Here is a 14,163-nt window from a genome sequence, read left to right on the forward strand (position 1 = left end):
CCGGATGCATATCACTCCAAAGAGTGTGCATCCGGGCTATGTAACCGATCATCCCCGGCTCGCTGCGCTGGTAACACGCCAAGAGATCGACTTGCAGTTCCTCCGTCTACTTAAAGTTAGTCCTTAAAGCGCCAGTGTCATCATCATTTATCGGGTCCGGTGTGCTCCTCCCACCTGATAAATGGTCCTCATCCGAAAAGGACCGGTTGTGGGGAGCACTTCTGAGATTATGTCTTGTTGTAACTCAGAGTTTCAATGCAGTGGGTAGTTGGCCCACTGCACCTGTTACGTCGTTTGCCTACAGACCTGGTGTTCTGGTCTGCGTTTCCCGCGGTGCGCCACTTGGAGGCCACGTAACAAGCCCGCTTATTATTACTATTATTATTATTATTATTATTATTATTATTATTATTTTTCATGATATTTAATTATTAAAATTTTTTTTTTGCAGAATTGAATTTAGAACTTTCATCGTGAAGTTAATTTACTCTCGAAAAGATATGTTTAATCATATTTTTTTAAGGATTTTTTAATTATTTTTTTTTTAAGAATAAATAAATTTTTGATGAATGTTTACAAATAAATTCATCACAATTTTCTATAATTTCAAAAATTATTCCCATGTAAGTATGGACACACTTTAAATCATATTGCGACATGAAATGAAAATAAAATTAATTGAAAGAAATCGAAAAAGCAAACGAAAATGTAAAACTGTTTAACAATCCTAGCGAAAGTTAAAAGTTGAAAAAAAAATCAACAAAGCAAACTATAATATCTATTATGAGAAAAAAAACAAATATTAATATAATTATACTCTAATATACTATTATTTTACATTTTCTTGTTTCACAGAGAATTAACCATGTAAAGCTTGAAGAAAAAAACTCTTAGATTTTTCTGTTATTTCATCACAGTTGTTTATTTTCAATGGATACTCCAGACTATTCTATTAAATCATTTTGTGCAATTAATATAAAAATACCCAAGATAGCAAAATTAAACCTTAAGAACTGATCATAGAATTTAAGTTTTAATATACTTGTAATTTCGAAAATAATGGAAAATATAAAAACATACGATAATTCGAAATTCTAAATCAATAACAAAAATAACTAATAAAAATTTTCGTTTTTTTTTTTAATTTTTGTACAAATGAAACAAAATGTGTTCAAAGTTGAGATAAAGTGAATAAATAGATACGCACACAGAAGAATCGGTAAGTAAACTAATTACAGTATATGCAGTGAAAATATTAATTGATCAATAACTTATATTATAAAATTCAAAAAATTGAAAATAAATACTTGTTTTCAATCTACAATATATTGAAAAACATTTAGAAAGGTTAAAAATATCCGTAATTTCTAAGTATCGATTGACACTTTATGACCCAGATTTCACTTTTGTATTTGAGTATTTCAGTTTATTTTTTATTAATTACTTAAAAATTAATAGAAACAATTATTGTTATTAGCGCGGCGAGTATTATTTAATTATTGTATTTATTTAGTTAATAGTTTTATATTATTGTTACCAAAGGTATGATTAAAATTAAGAAATTAAGCGTGTGAGAAATTATTACGAAGCCGAGCGAATTAATTGTAAAAGAAATTAAAAGACTGGGAAAATTATTCTAAGTTCCGAACAAGATTTAGTATGGGAAAGCGATGAATGGATATAAAATGAAGGAAATGACGATTATTATTTTGTAAGAAATAATTTAGGTAAGCGAAGATTTTATAAGTCCCGAGGACAATTTAGTATGGAAAATCAATGAATGGATATTTAATGAAAGAAATTGCGATTAAAATAATAAAGAATTGTGAATTTGACGAAACGAATGGATAGAAAATGAAGGAAATTACGATTAAAACGATAAAGAATTGAGTTTCGAAAATAAAAACTTAGAATTTGGCGAGACGAATGGATAGAAAATGAAGGAAATTGCGATTGAATTAATAAATAATTATTTTTGAATGCTAGTTCGAGGGCACCGGACAGGTGTCTAAAACGATCCTTCCGGTTCGTTACAAGAGAGTTGGGGGAAAAATGATAAACGCCAAAATTTGGCTCGATAAAAGCAATTTTTTCTCGGGAGAATTACTCGGGCGAATATTCTTCACCAAGTAATTGTAGAGGATGATACTCTACCTGGGGTCTGACCAAGGCTCAGGTAAGTATCGTGAACCGACCGGATGAAAGTGCTACTCCCCGTGCCGAAGCCTTCAGCTGAGGTACGGTAGGTGATCATAAGCCGTGTAGGTGGGAGCGAGAAGGATACTCTCCACTTGCTCTCGGGGTAGAGTTTAGGACCCCCCAGGGATGACGGCTAGTCGACCTGAGGGGGTAGGGGGTGTTACTGGGAAACTAGTTAGTATTTTGTAGACCGCGTTTTTTTTTAGTTTCAACCGTGTAACGGGTGGTTTATTTCCCGTACTTAAGGCCCCTGACAAAAATTAAACAAAACAACTAATTAACAACAAATGACCCTAATGCTGATTCAGGGCGCCACCAGGGTTATTTTCTCGGTTCCTGGAACCGGATGCCAGAGCTGAGCTTATTAATCTACAAGGAAAGAGAGAGAGAGTGGAGGAAGGTGATCTGTAAATAATTAAATCTTTATTTAACAACGGATCCAAAATTTATTTAACAACAAAATAAAACTAATTCACAACTCGTGCCCTTGCACGTACTCACTTACAACTACTTCACTTACAACTACTGGAGGATTTCGGGCTAAAACCGGCTACTCCGACTTAACGCTAGTCTTCCACTCGGCAAACCATCAACAAGTAGAAAACGTCGCACTAAGATTTGATTACCCTACTCGGCAAACCATCAACAAGTAGGGGTCGTCCAAGAAAATTCTTAATCCCACAGTACCCTCATATGGAGCGACTATACTGCAGTTTCTATCTTACTACCGTTGTACCCCACTTGGCGACTATACAACGGCTTCTAGGACTGTACGAATTGCTCTATTCGGCAAACCATCAACAAGCAGAGAACCCGTACAATCGCACACTATTAACCCGCACAATCTCCACACACATATCCCACGCGTCTCACACACACTGACTCTACTTTACTTTTATTTTCTGGATTACAAAATTACTCCAAAATTTTACAACGTTAATTTTTCTAAAATAATTCAGTCATTAACTCGTAATAAAATCGTAATTTATTTTCACAATTTAACAAATTTTACTTCTTAAATATTCCGGCTTGAACCGACGCTACTTTTCCTTCCAATTTTAACACGAGCTTATCTCTACGCATTAACTAAATTCTCAGAATATTCTTTTGTAGTTTTAACTAAATTTTACTCGGACTTAATCCACACAATAAATAGTTTCATAACAATTTCTACCGGAACAATGATATTAAATTATTGACAATTTTCCAGTACATGACTTCAATATATAAGACAACCCAAGTAGAAATTGGCAATCAAATTAGATAATTAATTAGTAATTTCTCAATATACAAATTATTTGCCGAAAGTTTATCTACGGGTACATCAGTCTTATCTGCTCCGAAATTTAGTAAATTAATTCTCAATAATTAATAACACGTGGAATAATTATTTCTTAGTAATTTGAGAATGACGATTGGATAATTAATAATTCGCCTCGGTGTAAAGTAATTACAGAAAATTATCCACGACGTTCAATTACTAAATGCGTCGCAGTTTTCTCAATGATTCAATTTCCGGTAATTAAAATTGTTTCCAATAAATAATTAAGTGATTTTCAATAAATGATAAAAATATAAATCAATAAAAAATGATTAATGTAAAAATAATTAATTACGTGGTAATTCAATTGCTATAAATTATAAAATAGTCCACGCATTGATTTTATAAATTTACTGCGTCATCAAATTCTCAAGGAATTTGCGCGCTCAAAAAATGGACGACGTTGTTCGTTATTGGCTTGACCTCGGGTACTAATGTTTGACTGGTCGTGAGCTGCCGACTCGAATATTTCTCGATGTTCAGAAATTAATTAAATTTGATTAATCAAAAGATGAATTTAATTTAGCCAATCTTAAGATGTTAATAATTATTAACCAGCTGAATTAACAATTTAGATACTCACGACCTAAACCCAGGAGGTCTAGAACATTCCTCGGGTGTAAAATCCCCAGGAGGAATTGTTCACAAGCTAACAAATTAAATTGATTAAAATGATTAATTATTATTAAGCAAAATTATTAAACAATTGAATTATCCAAACTTGAATAAATAAAATGAGAAGTAGTGTGTTTGATGAGCCGGGTATATGGCCCCAAGGCTCATCATTACCAAAGTCCAATACCTGGTGTAAATTTGGTTGAAGAAACTCTATGGTTGATACTCGCTTCCTTCTTTGGACTTCTTGATGTTACTCGTTCCAACACTTTACTACTTCTCCGGACACCACGCATGGCTCGTCTATATAACGACCCCAAAAATACCCCCTCCTGCTCTCTCTCTAGGCCCGAAGATCGATGCGCTCAAATGCTAGTCGAAAAGTTATCGATCTCTGGTGACTTATCGATTAAGGGTAATTTACCCTGTTACAACCGTGAATACCGTCGTGTATGTTTGGATAGAAAGTTTCTATTGTATCAGTGTATATTGCTTATATTGTTTCTTGATTTTGAACCGCGAATATGTGTGAAAAGAGTGTTCTAATGTATTGTTTATATTGTTTAATTTGATTATATTGTTTATATCGTTTATTAACATGATCAGGCCAATAAAGAGGTTTCCTTTTTCTTTGATTTATTTAAAATGAAGTGATTTGTTTATATTTTGTTATTGATAATGTGATCCCCGTTTATGACCCTGGACTCCGGCGAGCAAATTTCGAGCCGGGGACAAATTAAGTTACATATATATATTTTTTTTTGAAAACGTGGACGTTACAACCTGTAGTAATTAGATCGGTGATTGTAAATTTTAACATTTGCTTAAAAAATTTTAACTTAATTTCCTGTTAAAGTTGTTAGAAAAAATCTAGAAAACGGCTGACCCTGAAGGTCATCCCTATAACCTCCCGCTAATTCCGTATCTAAGCGCTCCAAATTGCACTTATGACGAGACTCGTGGCAATCGACGTGATTTTTCAAGTTTAAGAGTGAATTAGATTTTATTCAGTCACACGGACACCATCGCGGGAGTAGTCAGGACAGCCTCCTAGGACCTCAAAACGTCGAGATCTGATGAAAACTCGATTTTCGCAAAACGGGGTAAAACCAATAACTTCCTGAATTTAAAAAAATTCTCAATTTTTCTTACCGGGAAGTTAAAAATTAATAATTTTCAATGATTTCTTAAATACTTCGTTTAAAAAATTGTATATTATTTTATTTCTTTATATTAAATTTTTATTCATCAATAACAAAATAATTTTTTAAATTTCGAATAAAAATAAAATTAGCAAACGAGGTTACTAGGATTAACAAACAACTGACTATCTAAACTCAAACGACGTAAACAAATCAATAAAATCTCTCTTATAAATATAATTAAAAGGAAACAATTTGCAATAAAATATAGATTTAATTTGTGATTGAAAAAAATAATTATGACAAAACAAAAAAAAAATCTTAATTCAGATAATAACCCTAAAGAATCAACGAGTTCTGTTGCAGATTTGCTTGAGAGACAAGAGAACAATAACAATGACTCTAGCCAAGTCGATGATGGGAACCAAGAACCACCCGAGGAGTCACCCATTGAATTATCATCATCTGAGTTCATAAAATTACTCAAACCTTCTTCATCAACTATGTGAGTAAATTATTAATAATTATGCAAATAACCAATTAAAAAAAATTAATAAATATCATTAATATTTATATTAGCGAAATTGTTGGAAGAGTTGTTAGAATTTTTCCTACTAAAAGACACGTAAATCAAGAAACCAACGAGGTATCATTTGTTTTCAAATTCGTTTTATCAAATGATGACCAAGAGTCAGTCCAAGTGAGTGTGTGGAATGATGAAATTGATCGTGTCGCGGACAAAATTACAAATAATGCTGTAATGAAATTTTACTATCCGCTAATATTATTAATTAATTGCTAAATAATTGTTAAAATATTAATTAATTTTTTTTATAGATCGTGCATATTGACGGAGCTTTTTCAAAATTCATTGGAAAAAATTTATATTACAATTACAGCACCGTTGAAATTGAATTGTTCATCCAATCAAACACTCAAGTCAACGTTATTAGAAAAGTTGTGTCTAGACCAGTTTCTCAAGAAAAGCAATCCCTACCTCTTGTTGAAATTGAAAATTGTGATGGTTACATTAACAAAGAAATTCGTATATACAACTTATATTATTTTAACTCAAGAAGAATTAAAATTTCATTGGAGATAATTAATTTTTTTTTCTCATAGGTGTCCAAGGATATATAAAAACTCAACTGAACATCGCTAGAATTCGGGGAAAAGACTTCGCGAGAGATTCTTGCGTTGAATCAATTGCAAACAAAAACAAATATAAGTTGGAAATTAAAATAATTAATTTCACTGACAACTTTATCAGTCCATTTCTAAAAGGAGAGCCAGTTGAAGTATCCGGAACACTCAAAATTTTGAGAGGTTAATTTAAATATTAAATCTAATTTATTAAATTAATTAATTAGAATATTTTTTAATAATTGAATTTTAGTCACAATTAACTGATCTACTACCTTCCATTTAACAATTTTTTAATTTAAAATATTAACAATATTCATTAGTAAAATATTTTTTCTCTTTCCTTAGAACAATTGTTTATTATAATTTTTGAAGTGAAACTTCTTTACGGAGGGTAAAATTGAACGATTTGAGGCGGAAAAGGGGAAGTAGCGCTAGAGGAGAAGCATTGAGTGAAAGTTTAGAGTAGGCGAGTGGGGGAATCGCTTGTATAGCAAGCCGAGCAAGCCTTATATATTTTAAAGAGTGGGGAGAGTTAAGGAGAGTCAAGTAGAGTGGACGAGTGCAGTGCGCGTGCGTCGTAATTCTACCACGTTACTTATATATATATATACTAGCTGACCCGACAAACGTTGTTTTGCCAGATAAATAATTTCCTAGTAATTTCTAGTGTAGACAAAAAATAGCTTACTTATTGTAAGTATGTATGTATGTTAGAATGTGTATATTGTATGTATGTAAGAATGTGGTATATGCGTGAAATAAGCATGGAGCGCTGTGAACGATGAGGGAATATAAAAATAACAAAAGGCAAACATTATTTTTAAGTTATTATAATTTATTCCTTAAAATTATATATCATTAATTAAACAATTACGACAGTAACACTATTAAACAATATCAATCTCTTAATGCTATAGCGTGAACAATATTTTTTGTTAGTCCATCTTTAGCTAAAACAAACAAACTGGATGGTTTACCCACTCGAGAGCATGCCACGTATAATTGTCCGTGTGAAAAACATGGTGTTCTCAAATCTAATCCACAAACAGGCATCGTTTGACCTTGGGATTTGTTGATAGTCATTGCAAATGCCAATCTAATCGGAAACTGAATACGTTTGAAATGAATTGGCATATCTGTAGGTATAATAGGAATCCGTGGTATGAGTATATTTTCACCTCTGAACTTGCCATTTAAAATCCTGGCTTCGATCACGTTTTTCATTAATTTTTGAATGACTAATCGCGTACCGTTGCACAGCCGGGGCGGGTTCAAATTACGAAGCAAGATAATTGGAGATCCAACCTTTAATTGTAAATTATGCGGTGGCACGCCTGGCACATCCAGTGAGTTCAAAAACTCTGTGGGAAAATTTACTGCTTCGCTGTCGTCGCAAACTGTATCAATAGATTTATATGATACCAAGTTCCTTGGCAACAACATTTGTATCTTCAGATTTAAATTGTCAACGTCTACATTTTTTGCCGCTAAAATCGCTCTTTCTGCAAGCCACTCATGATTTATGTACTGTGTGTGTACATCGGGAAATATTTGTTCAATGAGAGTATCTTGCGAATCAGCGATTGTGCAGAAATCGGTCGGTAAATTTCTCGTGCAGCTGTACAATCGCCAACCATGATTCCAGCAACATCATCAACAACGGGTGCATTAAATCTACGAATATGCTCTCCAGCTGGTGTTTTATCAGGATTAATGACGATAGCGTGATTATCGCTTTGTAATTGGTGCATATGTGATTTGAATATTTTCAACAACTCGTTGTGCTCGTTCAAAAGAGCATCTAGCTCGCTGACGATGCGCCTGGCATAAAGTGAATCAAGGTTATTATAATCACAACGTGCATTCACGCGATTGGCAAGTGCGCTTCCGGAATCCTCGACGCCCATAAAGTAGATTTGTAAGAATTTATGTGGTTCGTTTGGCATTGGCAGCAGTGAGCCCATTTTATGATAAACTTGGCCTCTGATTTTGAATGTAGAATTGAATTGTTGACCATTTGCATTAGTATTTCGAACTATTTCTGTTGCTCCGAACGATGTCATTTGAAAGCATGAATTGAATCTTCAAATTGACTTCAGGAACACGTTAGAATCTGGATCCGTGCCGATAAGTAAGCCGTTCAATGGTTCAGGTGGTGTTTCAATTTCAGGTAGTTGCACTTTTCCTGACGCGCAACACATCCCAGCTGGCTCATTTTTGAATTTCAGAGCATGACAATGCGGACATTCCTTGTCCATAGCACCAATTACCACTTTTAGATGAGCATAATATTCAATATCGGGCTCATACTGGAATGCTAGACGCAGGAATGAATCAGATATAAATGCTCGATGTACCTGTTGTCGTTGTTGGTCATTTGTTCTTCGTCTATTGACTGTGAAATGGCGTGATTGTCGTTGTTCTAATCTTCTGACTTCATTGCGTTCAGCTCGTGTATCTTCTGGCTCTTCTTGATGCAATTGCGCCATTCTGACACGTGCATCAGTATTTTGTTGCTGGATTTGTTCTTCTGTTCTTTCGGATCTGCTATTTCGCAAGTTTCGAGCTTTACTTGTACTGCGGCTCAAATCAGCCCCTTTGCGTTTTCTTGGCATTGCTCACTGTACAAAACATACATAAATAGAATTAATGAAATTATTTAATGATGAAAAATGTTAAAAGTATAATTAGGGCCAGGATTTTTGCCGCAGTTTTGAAATGATTAGTTTTAATTTATAAAATTATAACAAAAATATAAGTTTTATGGAAAAATTTTTCAAACAAAAGTAAAAAATTAAATTTTATGAAAACATTGTCTCTTATAATTTTTTCATACAACCAATATTTCCATTGACATTTCAAAATAAAGATTCATAATGATTGATTTTTTGTAAACTATGAAAATCTTAATTGTTCAATTACATTTTTTTAATAAAATTAAATTAAAATTACATTTTTATAAGATCAACGACATTTTCGATATAAATAAAAAAAAGTATACTTACAACACAAAATCCGTTGTTATTGGAAGCTCGTGTCACGTGTTGAGTACTTTTGAGGTTATAAAATCACTTGATTAACTAATCGTGCAAAATACACTCAAAATTGATAATTTAATTATTATTGATAAAATAGGAATGATTAAAAGTTAATATGAGAGTTACACTGAGATAGCAATAGTATATTACACACCTAGGGAAGTAAAGTAAGAAATGTCTCAGATCACATGTAATTGTTGGCCGAGGCGAAGCCGAGGTCAACAAACATGTGATCTGAGGCTTCCTTATTTACTTCCCGAGGAGTGTATACTATTTTTTTGTCCGACGAAGGCGGAAAGCGGCAACTTAGTTTAGCGCAGCGGGACGAAAGTTGCCACTTTCCGCCCGGAGGGCAAAAAAATAATAATTGTCAACGTTACTACTACACTTGATGCATAAACAATAATGATGGCCGACAACTGTGTAGGGAGTGAGAAAGAAAGGAGACCGGCTTCGTTCTCATCCCTACTCCGTGCTGTTTACTGGGTCAGAAGTGACACCTGTAGACATCTGGCGGGGATAACTAATTAAATGACGATTGATCAGTTTTCGACCGGAGAGGAAAAATGATTAAATTACTAAAATGGCTATTAAAAAATAAGGGTTGATCGTAGAAGGGTGAAAATTGAGGATTGTATGTATTTTTGTATGTTGTATCATAAAAAAATAGAAATTAAAAATTTTGTCTAAAAAATAAAAAAAAAAATTAGGAAAACGGTTGACCCTAAAGGCCATCCCTGCAACTTCCCGCTAATTCCGTTAATACCTGGCCGCTTTTTTGAGCTCTTCGAGCTCAAAAGTACAATCTGTGTGTTGTTTTAAGCTCTCCGAGCTCAAAAAGATACCTTTTCTATGCTTTTGAGCTCTTTGAGCCAAACTGCGCACACGGTCTCCAAAGTGCTCCGTATATACAGGTTGATTGTTATATGTTATAATTGTTATTAATTTATATTTTGTATCATAAAGTGTTTATAAGTGCTCTTTTATTACTTCAATATTATTACATAACTAAACTGTGCAGATAAATAACTTAAATTAATTAAATCTTAAATTCGGTGCTCAAGCCGGTAAAATAGCCATGTGACACGTGGTGTATTTTTTCATAAATAATTAATATTGCGCAGTTTTGAAGTTAATCATAAAGTGTTTATAAGTGCTCAATTAATACTTTAATATAATTACATAACTAAACTGTGCAGATAGATTAATAAATTAAATTAATTAAATTTTAAATTCTGTGCTCAAGCCGGTAAAATAGCCATGTGACACGTGGTGTATTTTTTAACAAATAATTATTATTGCGCAGTTTTTAAGTTAATTTGTACTCCAACAGTATATCTACATTGTTAATTAAATCTTAAATTCGGTGCTCAAGCCGGTAAAATAGCCATGTGACACGTGGTGTATTTTTTCATAAATAATTAATATTGCGCAGTTTTGAAGTTAATCATAAAGTGTTTATAAGTGCTCAATTAATACTTTAATATAATTACATAACTAAACTGTGCAGATAAATAAATTAAATTAATTAAATCTTAAATTCGGTGCTCAAGCCGGTAAAATAGCCATGTGACACGTGGTGTATTTTTTTAACAAATAATTATTATTGCGCAGTTTTTAAGTTAATTTGTACTCCAACAGTATATCTACATTGGCAACTCAATTTTAAATGAGTGATATAGTCTCACATCGTCAAACTTACTTATAAATACTGTGTTAAGCCATTTGTTAAATAATTTTCAGTAGCGACGTGACTTTATTCACTTGAGCTGCTCAGTGCCGTATTCACGTGATCTCTTATCAGAAGTGCCTACAATATACGTCATAAACATTTCAAGCTGCCCAGAGCCGTATCTATATGTTCAATTACCAGTGGTGCTCAAATATCACATGACTTAAACTGTTCAATACACATGTTGTGACAGTGCTCATTCTTTTTGTTTACGAATATCATATCAACTAATTAACGTAATTAGTAAACTTAAACATGTCTGAAAATACTGAAATAAAAACTGCCAATGCTCCGCCTGGATCAAAATGTCGTGGTTGCTCAAATTCCATTGCCAAGGAGCATTATCAGTGTGTGGAATGTATGGCCTACTATCACCCGGGCTGTGCCAAACAGGCAGGGCCCACAACTAGTGGAATATTTCAACGATGTTGTGGTAGGCGAGGTTCCTCTTCTTCAGAAGAATTTCGAGAAATGTTAAAAAAAGAAATACTCGCACTGAGAAATGACCTTAAGGACGACGTCACCGCAATTCGGAATGACTTCAAAAATGATGTCAAGAATGAGCTTGCCACAGTTGTCTCAAGTGTCAATGAACTCAAATCCCAAGTCCAATCTTTCACAGAACAGTTTAACAACCGAATATACAACGTCGAAGATAAAATCAGTAGCTGTGAAGCTCGGATAACGTCAAATACCAACATTATAGGTTCATATGATGATAAAATTACAGAGCTAGCCAACAAAATATCAAACCTTGAAACAAACGTGGATAGTAACATTATTCTACAAGAAGTCGATGAGCGAATATCTAAAAAAAATAATGCCCTATTCCTAGGTATTAAAGAACCGCACAATGCTTCCTTAAATGAACGTCAATCGAATGACCTGATCAAAATACAAGAAATTTGTGACTCTCTCGCAAATAACTGTACAATATCATCCTGCTCTAGGATTGGTAAATATATAAATAACTCACTCCATCCTAGGCCAATAAAAGTCAGGTTTACTGATCAAGCTTCTGTTGACCAGCTCATCTCGGGACTGATAAAAGCCAAGAGAGAGAAGATCCCCCCAGTACTAGTCCAAAATCTGGCTATTGTCCAGGATCGTACCGAACTCCAGAGAAGCGAACACAGGAGAGTACGTCTACAACTCCAGGAACGGATAGCAGCGGGTGAGACCAATTTGAGGATTGTAACTCGGAATGGACAACCGACCATAGTCAAGACTCCTCGGAATACTACAGCTTCAATTCCATTAATAACACAATAAACTCCAGCTTACATAATCTTACAATATACTATCAAAATGTCAGAGGCATAAACTCTAAATTGGACGATATATATCGTAATACGTATTTAGCTGAGTATGATTTCTATGTATTCACTGAAACATGGCTAAAATCTGGTGTATTAAATCATGAAATTTTTAATAATAATTACTCTGTTTTTAGGTGTGACAGACGAGAGGAGTTCAGGCGTTCTGGAGGGGGTGTACTGATTGCATGCAAGAGTACACTTAATGTACAATTGATAAAGTTTGATGATATTCTGCAACTCTTCCCTCAGGTTGAGATTGTAGGATTATTATTTACTAATCTTGGTATTAAAATACATCTTGTTAACATATACATTCCACCAGACCTGCATGTGCATATCTACTCCGACCTTCTAGAGCTCCTCTCGTCTCACTCTATCATGGATGCTGGAGAACTGGTACTGCTTGGAGACTTCAACTCACCACACTTCATTGATGCTATTGCTGGAAACTTGAATTCAAAGGCTGATCTCTTAACTAATTTCTCATTAATTAATAATTTAAAACAATTTAATAGGGTCCTGAACACACATGGTAGAATACTTGATCTAATATTCTCATCAATTGACTGCTCAGTGGATAAAGATGTAACACCACTGGTCAAAATTGATCCTCATCATCCTGCACTAAGGATTATGACCCAAGTATCTATGGTAAAACCAAAACATATTATTAAAAAGCCTCTGGGTAATTATAATTTTCATAAAATTGATAAAACTAGTCTCATAACTAAACTTGAATCTATAAATTGTGAACCATTATACGACTTAGATACTCCCGATGACAAGTGTAACTATCTCTATAGTCAATTAGACTTAGCATTCTCAAAATCAATACCACGCACTAAAACTAGATCTTACAATCCATCTAAATACCCACCGTGGTTCACCTCTGAAATCATCTATGAATGTAAAATTAAAAAACAACTTCGTAGGAATTATAAAAATAGCTTAGGCATGTCAGCATATCTTCTTGAGCAATACAAACACCATAGGAAAGCTCTCAAAATCAAAATTAAATTAGCATATAGAAATTATATAGAGCAGACTGAAAACAAACTCTTCTTGGATCCAAAATCCTTTTGGAACCATGTAAAATCTAAATCAACTAGCTGTCAATTCCCTAGGAGCTTTTTAATATCAGGTAATTATGTTGATGACCCTCAGTTAATAGTAGCTTCTTTCGCAAAATTTTTCAGCAGCGTCTACGAACAACTTGATAACAGGGTATACTCATACCTAACAGATTGCAATACTAACAAGGAAACTCTCTCCGGTGTCCCCCTCCGATTTTGATGAAACTGAGATATGTTATTCTCCGTCGAAATCTAAGAGACACGTATTTTTTTTTATCTGCGGAAAAACATTTCTAGGGGGTGAAACTACCCCTCAAAAGTTAGCCTCCAAAGGGGTGTTTTTCAAGTTTCGCATACTTGCAGTTTAAATAATCGAATGGGACCAATTGCATAATTTTCAGGGTGGAAAATCATGAAAAATGCTTTTGGTTTTATAATAAAACAATGGATAGAACAAAAGTTATGAGGGTTGAAAATCACAAAACTTTTATGAAAAAAAACTATTCGATGGATTTCAACGAAACCAACGGCAATTGGAAGAGGAAAAAAAAGTAGAGAATACGTCTTTCGGGGTTTTC

At 33.7% G+C, this 14,163-nt stretch overlaps 2 protein-coding genes across 2 annotated transcripts; one reads left to right on the plus strand and one right to left on the minus strand.

Moving 5' to 3' along the window:
• Positions 1-2,142: 2,142 nt before the first annotated feature.
• On the plus strand, positions 2,143-6,608 carry LOC123268668. Its single transcript, XM_044734012.1, has 5 exons — positions 2,143-2,176; positions 5,608-5,782; positions 5,857-6,034; positions 6,115-6,322; positions 6,400-6,608. Exons 1-5 carry the CDS (start codon positions 2,143-2,145, stop codon positions 6,606-6,608), a joined length of 804 nt encoding a protein of 267 aa, XP_044589947.1.
• Positions 6,609-7,332: 724 nt separating this feature from the next.
• Positions 7,333-8,022, minus strand: LOC123263823 (ATP-dependent DNA helicase PIF6-like; the record flags this gene model as incomplete). The annotated part of the gene is made up of 1 exon (XM_044726839.1): positions 7,333-8,022. A coding segment is annotated over exon 1 (534 nt), but the record flags the coding sequence as incomplete, so codon positions are not given.
• Between the last annotated feature and the right edge of the window lie 6,141 nt (positions 8,023-14,163).

Source organism: Cotesia glomerata, linkage group LG1 (assembly GCF_020080835.1).
Source record: "Cotesia glomerata isolate CgM1 linkage group LG1, MPM_Cglom_v2.3, whole genome shotgun sequence".
Taxonomy (NCBI): Eukaryota; Metazoa; Arthropoda; class Insecta; order Hymenoptera; family Braconidae; genus Cotesia; species Cotesia glomerata.

Coding starts and splice junctions, on each gene's coding strand:
- LOC123268668 (XM_044734012.1), top strand. CDS start 2,143: ATGATACTCTACCTGGGGTCTGACCAAGGCTCAG. Junction 2,177..5,607: donor GGGGTCTGACCAAGGCTCAG/GTAAGTATCGTG, acceptor ATCTTAATTCAG/ATAATAACCCTAAAGAATCA. Junction 5,783..5,856: donor AAACCTTCTTCATCAACTAT/GTGAGTAAATTA, acceptor TATTTATATTAG/CGAAATTGTTGGAAGAGTTG.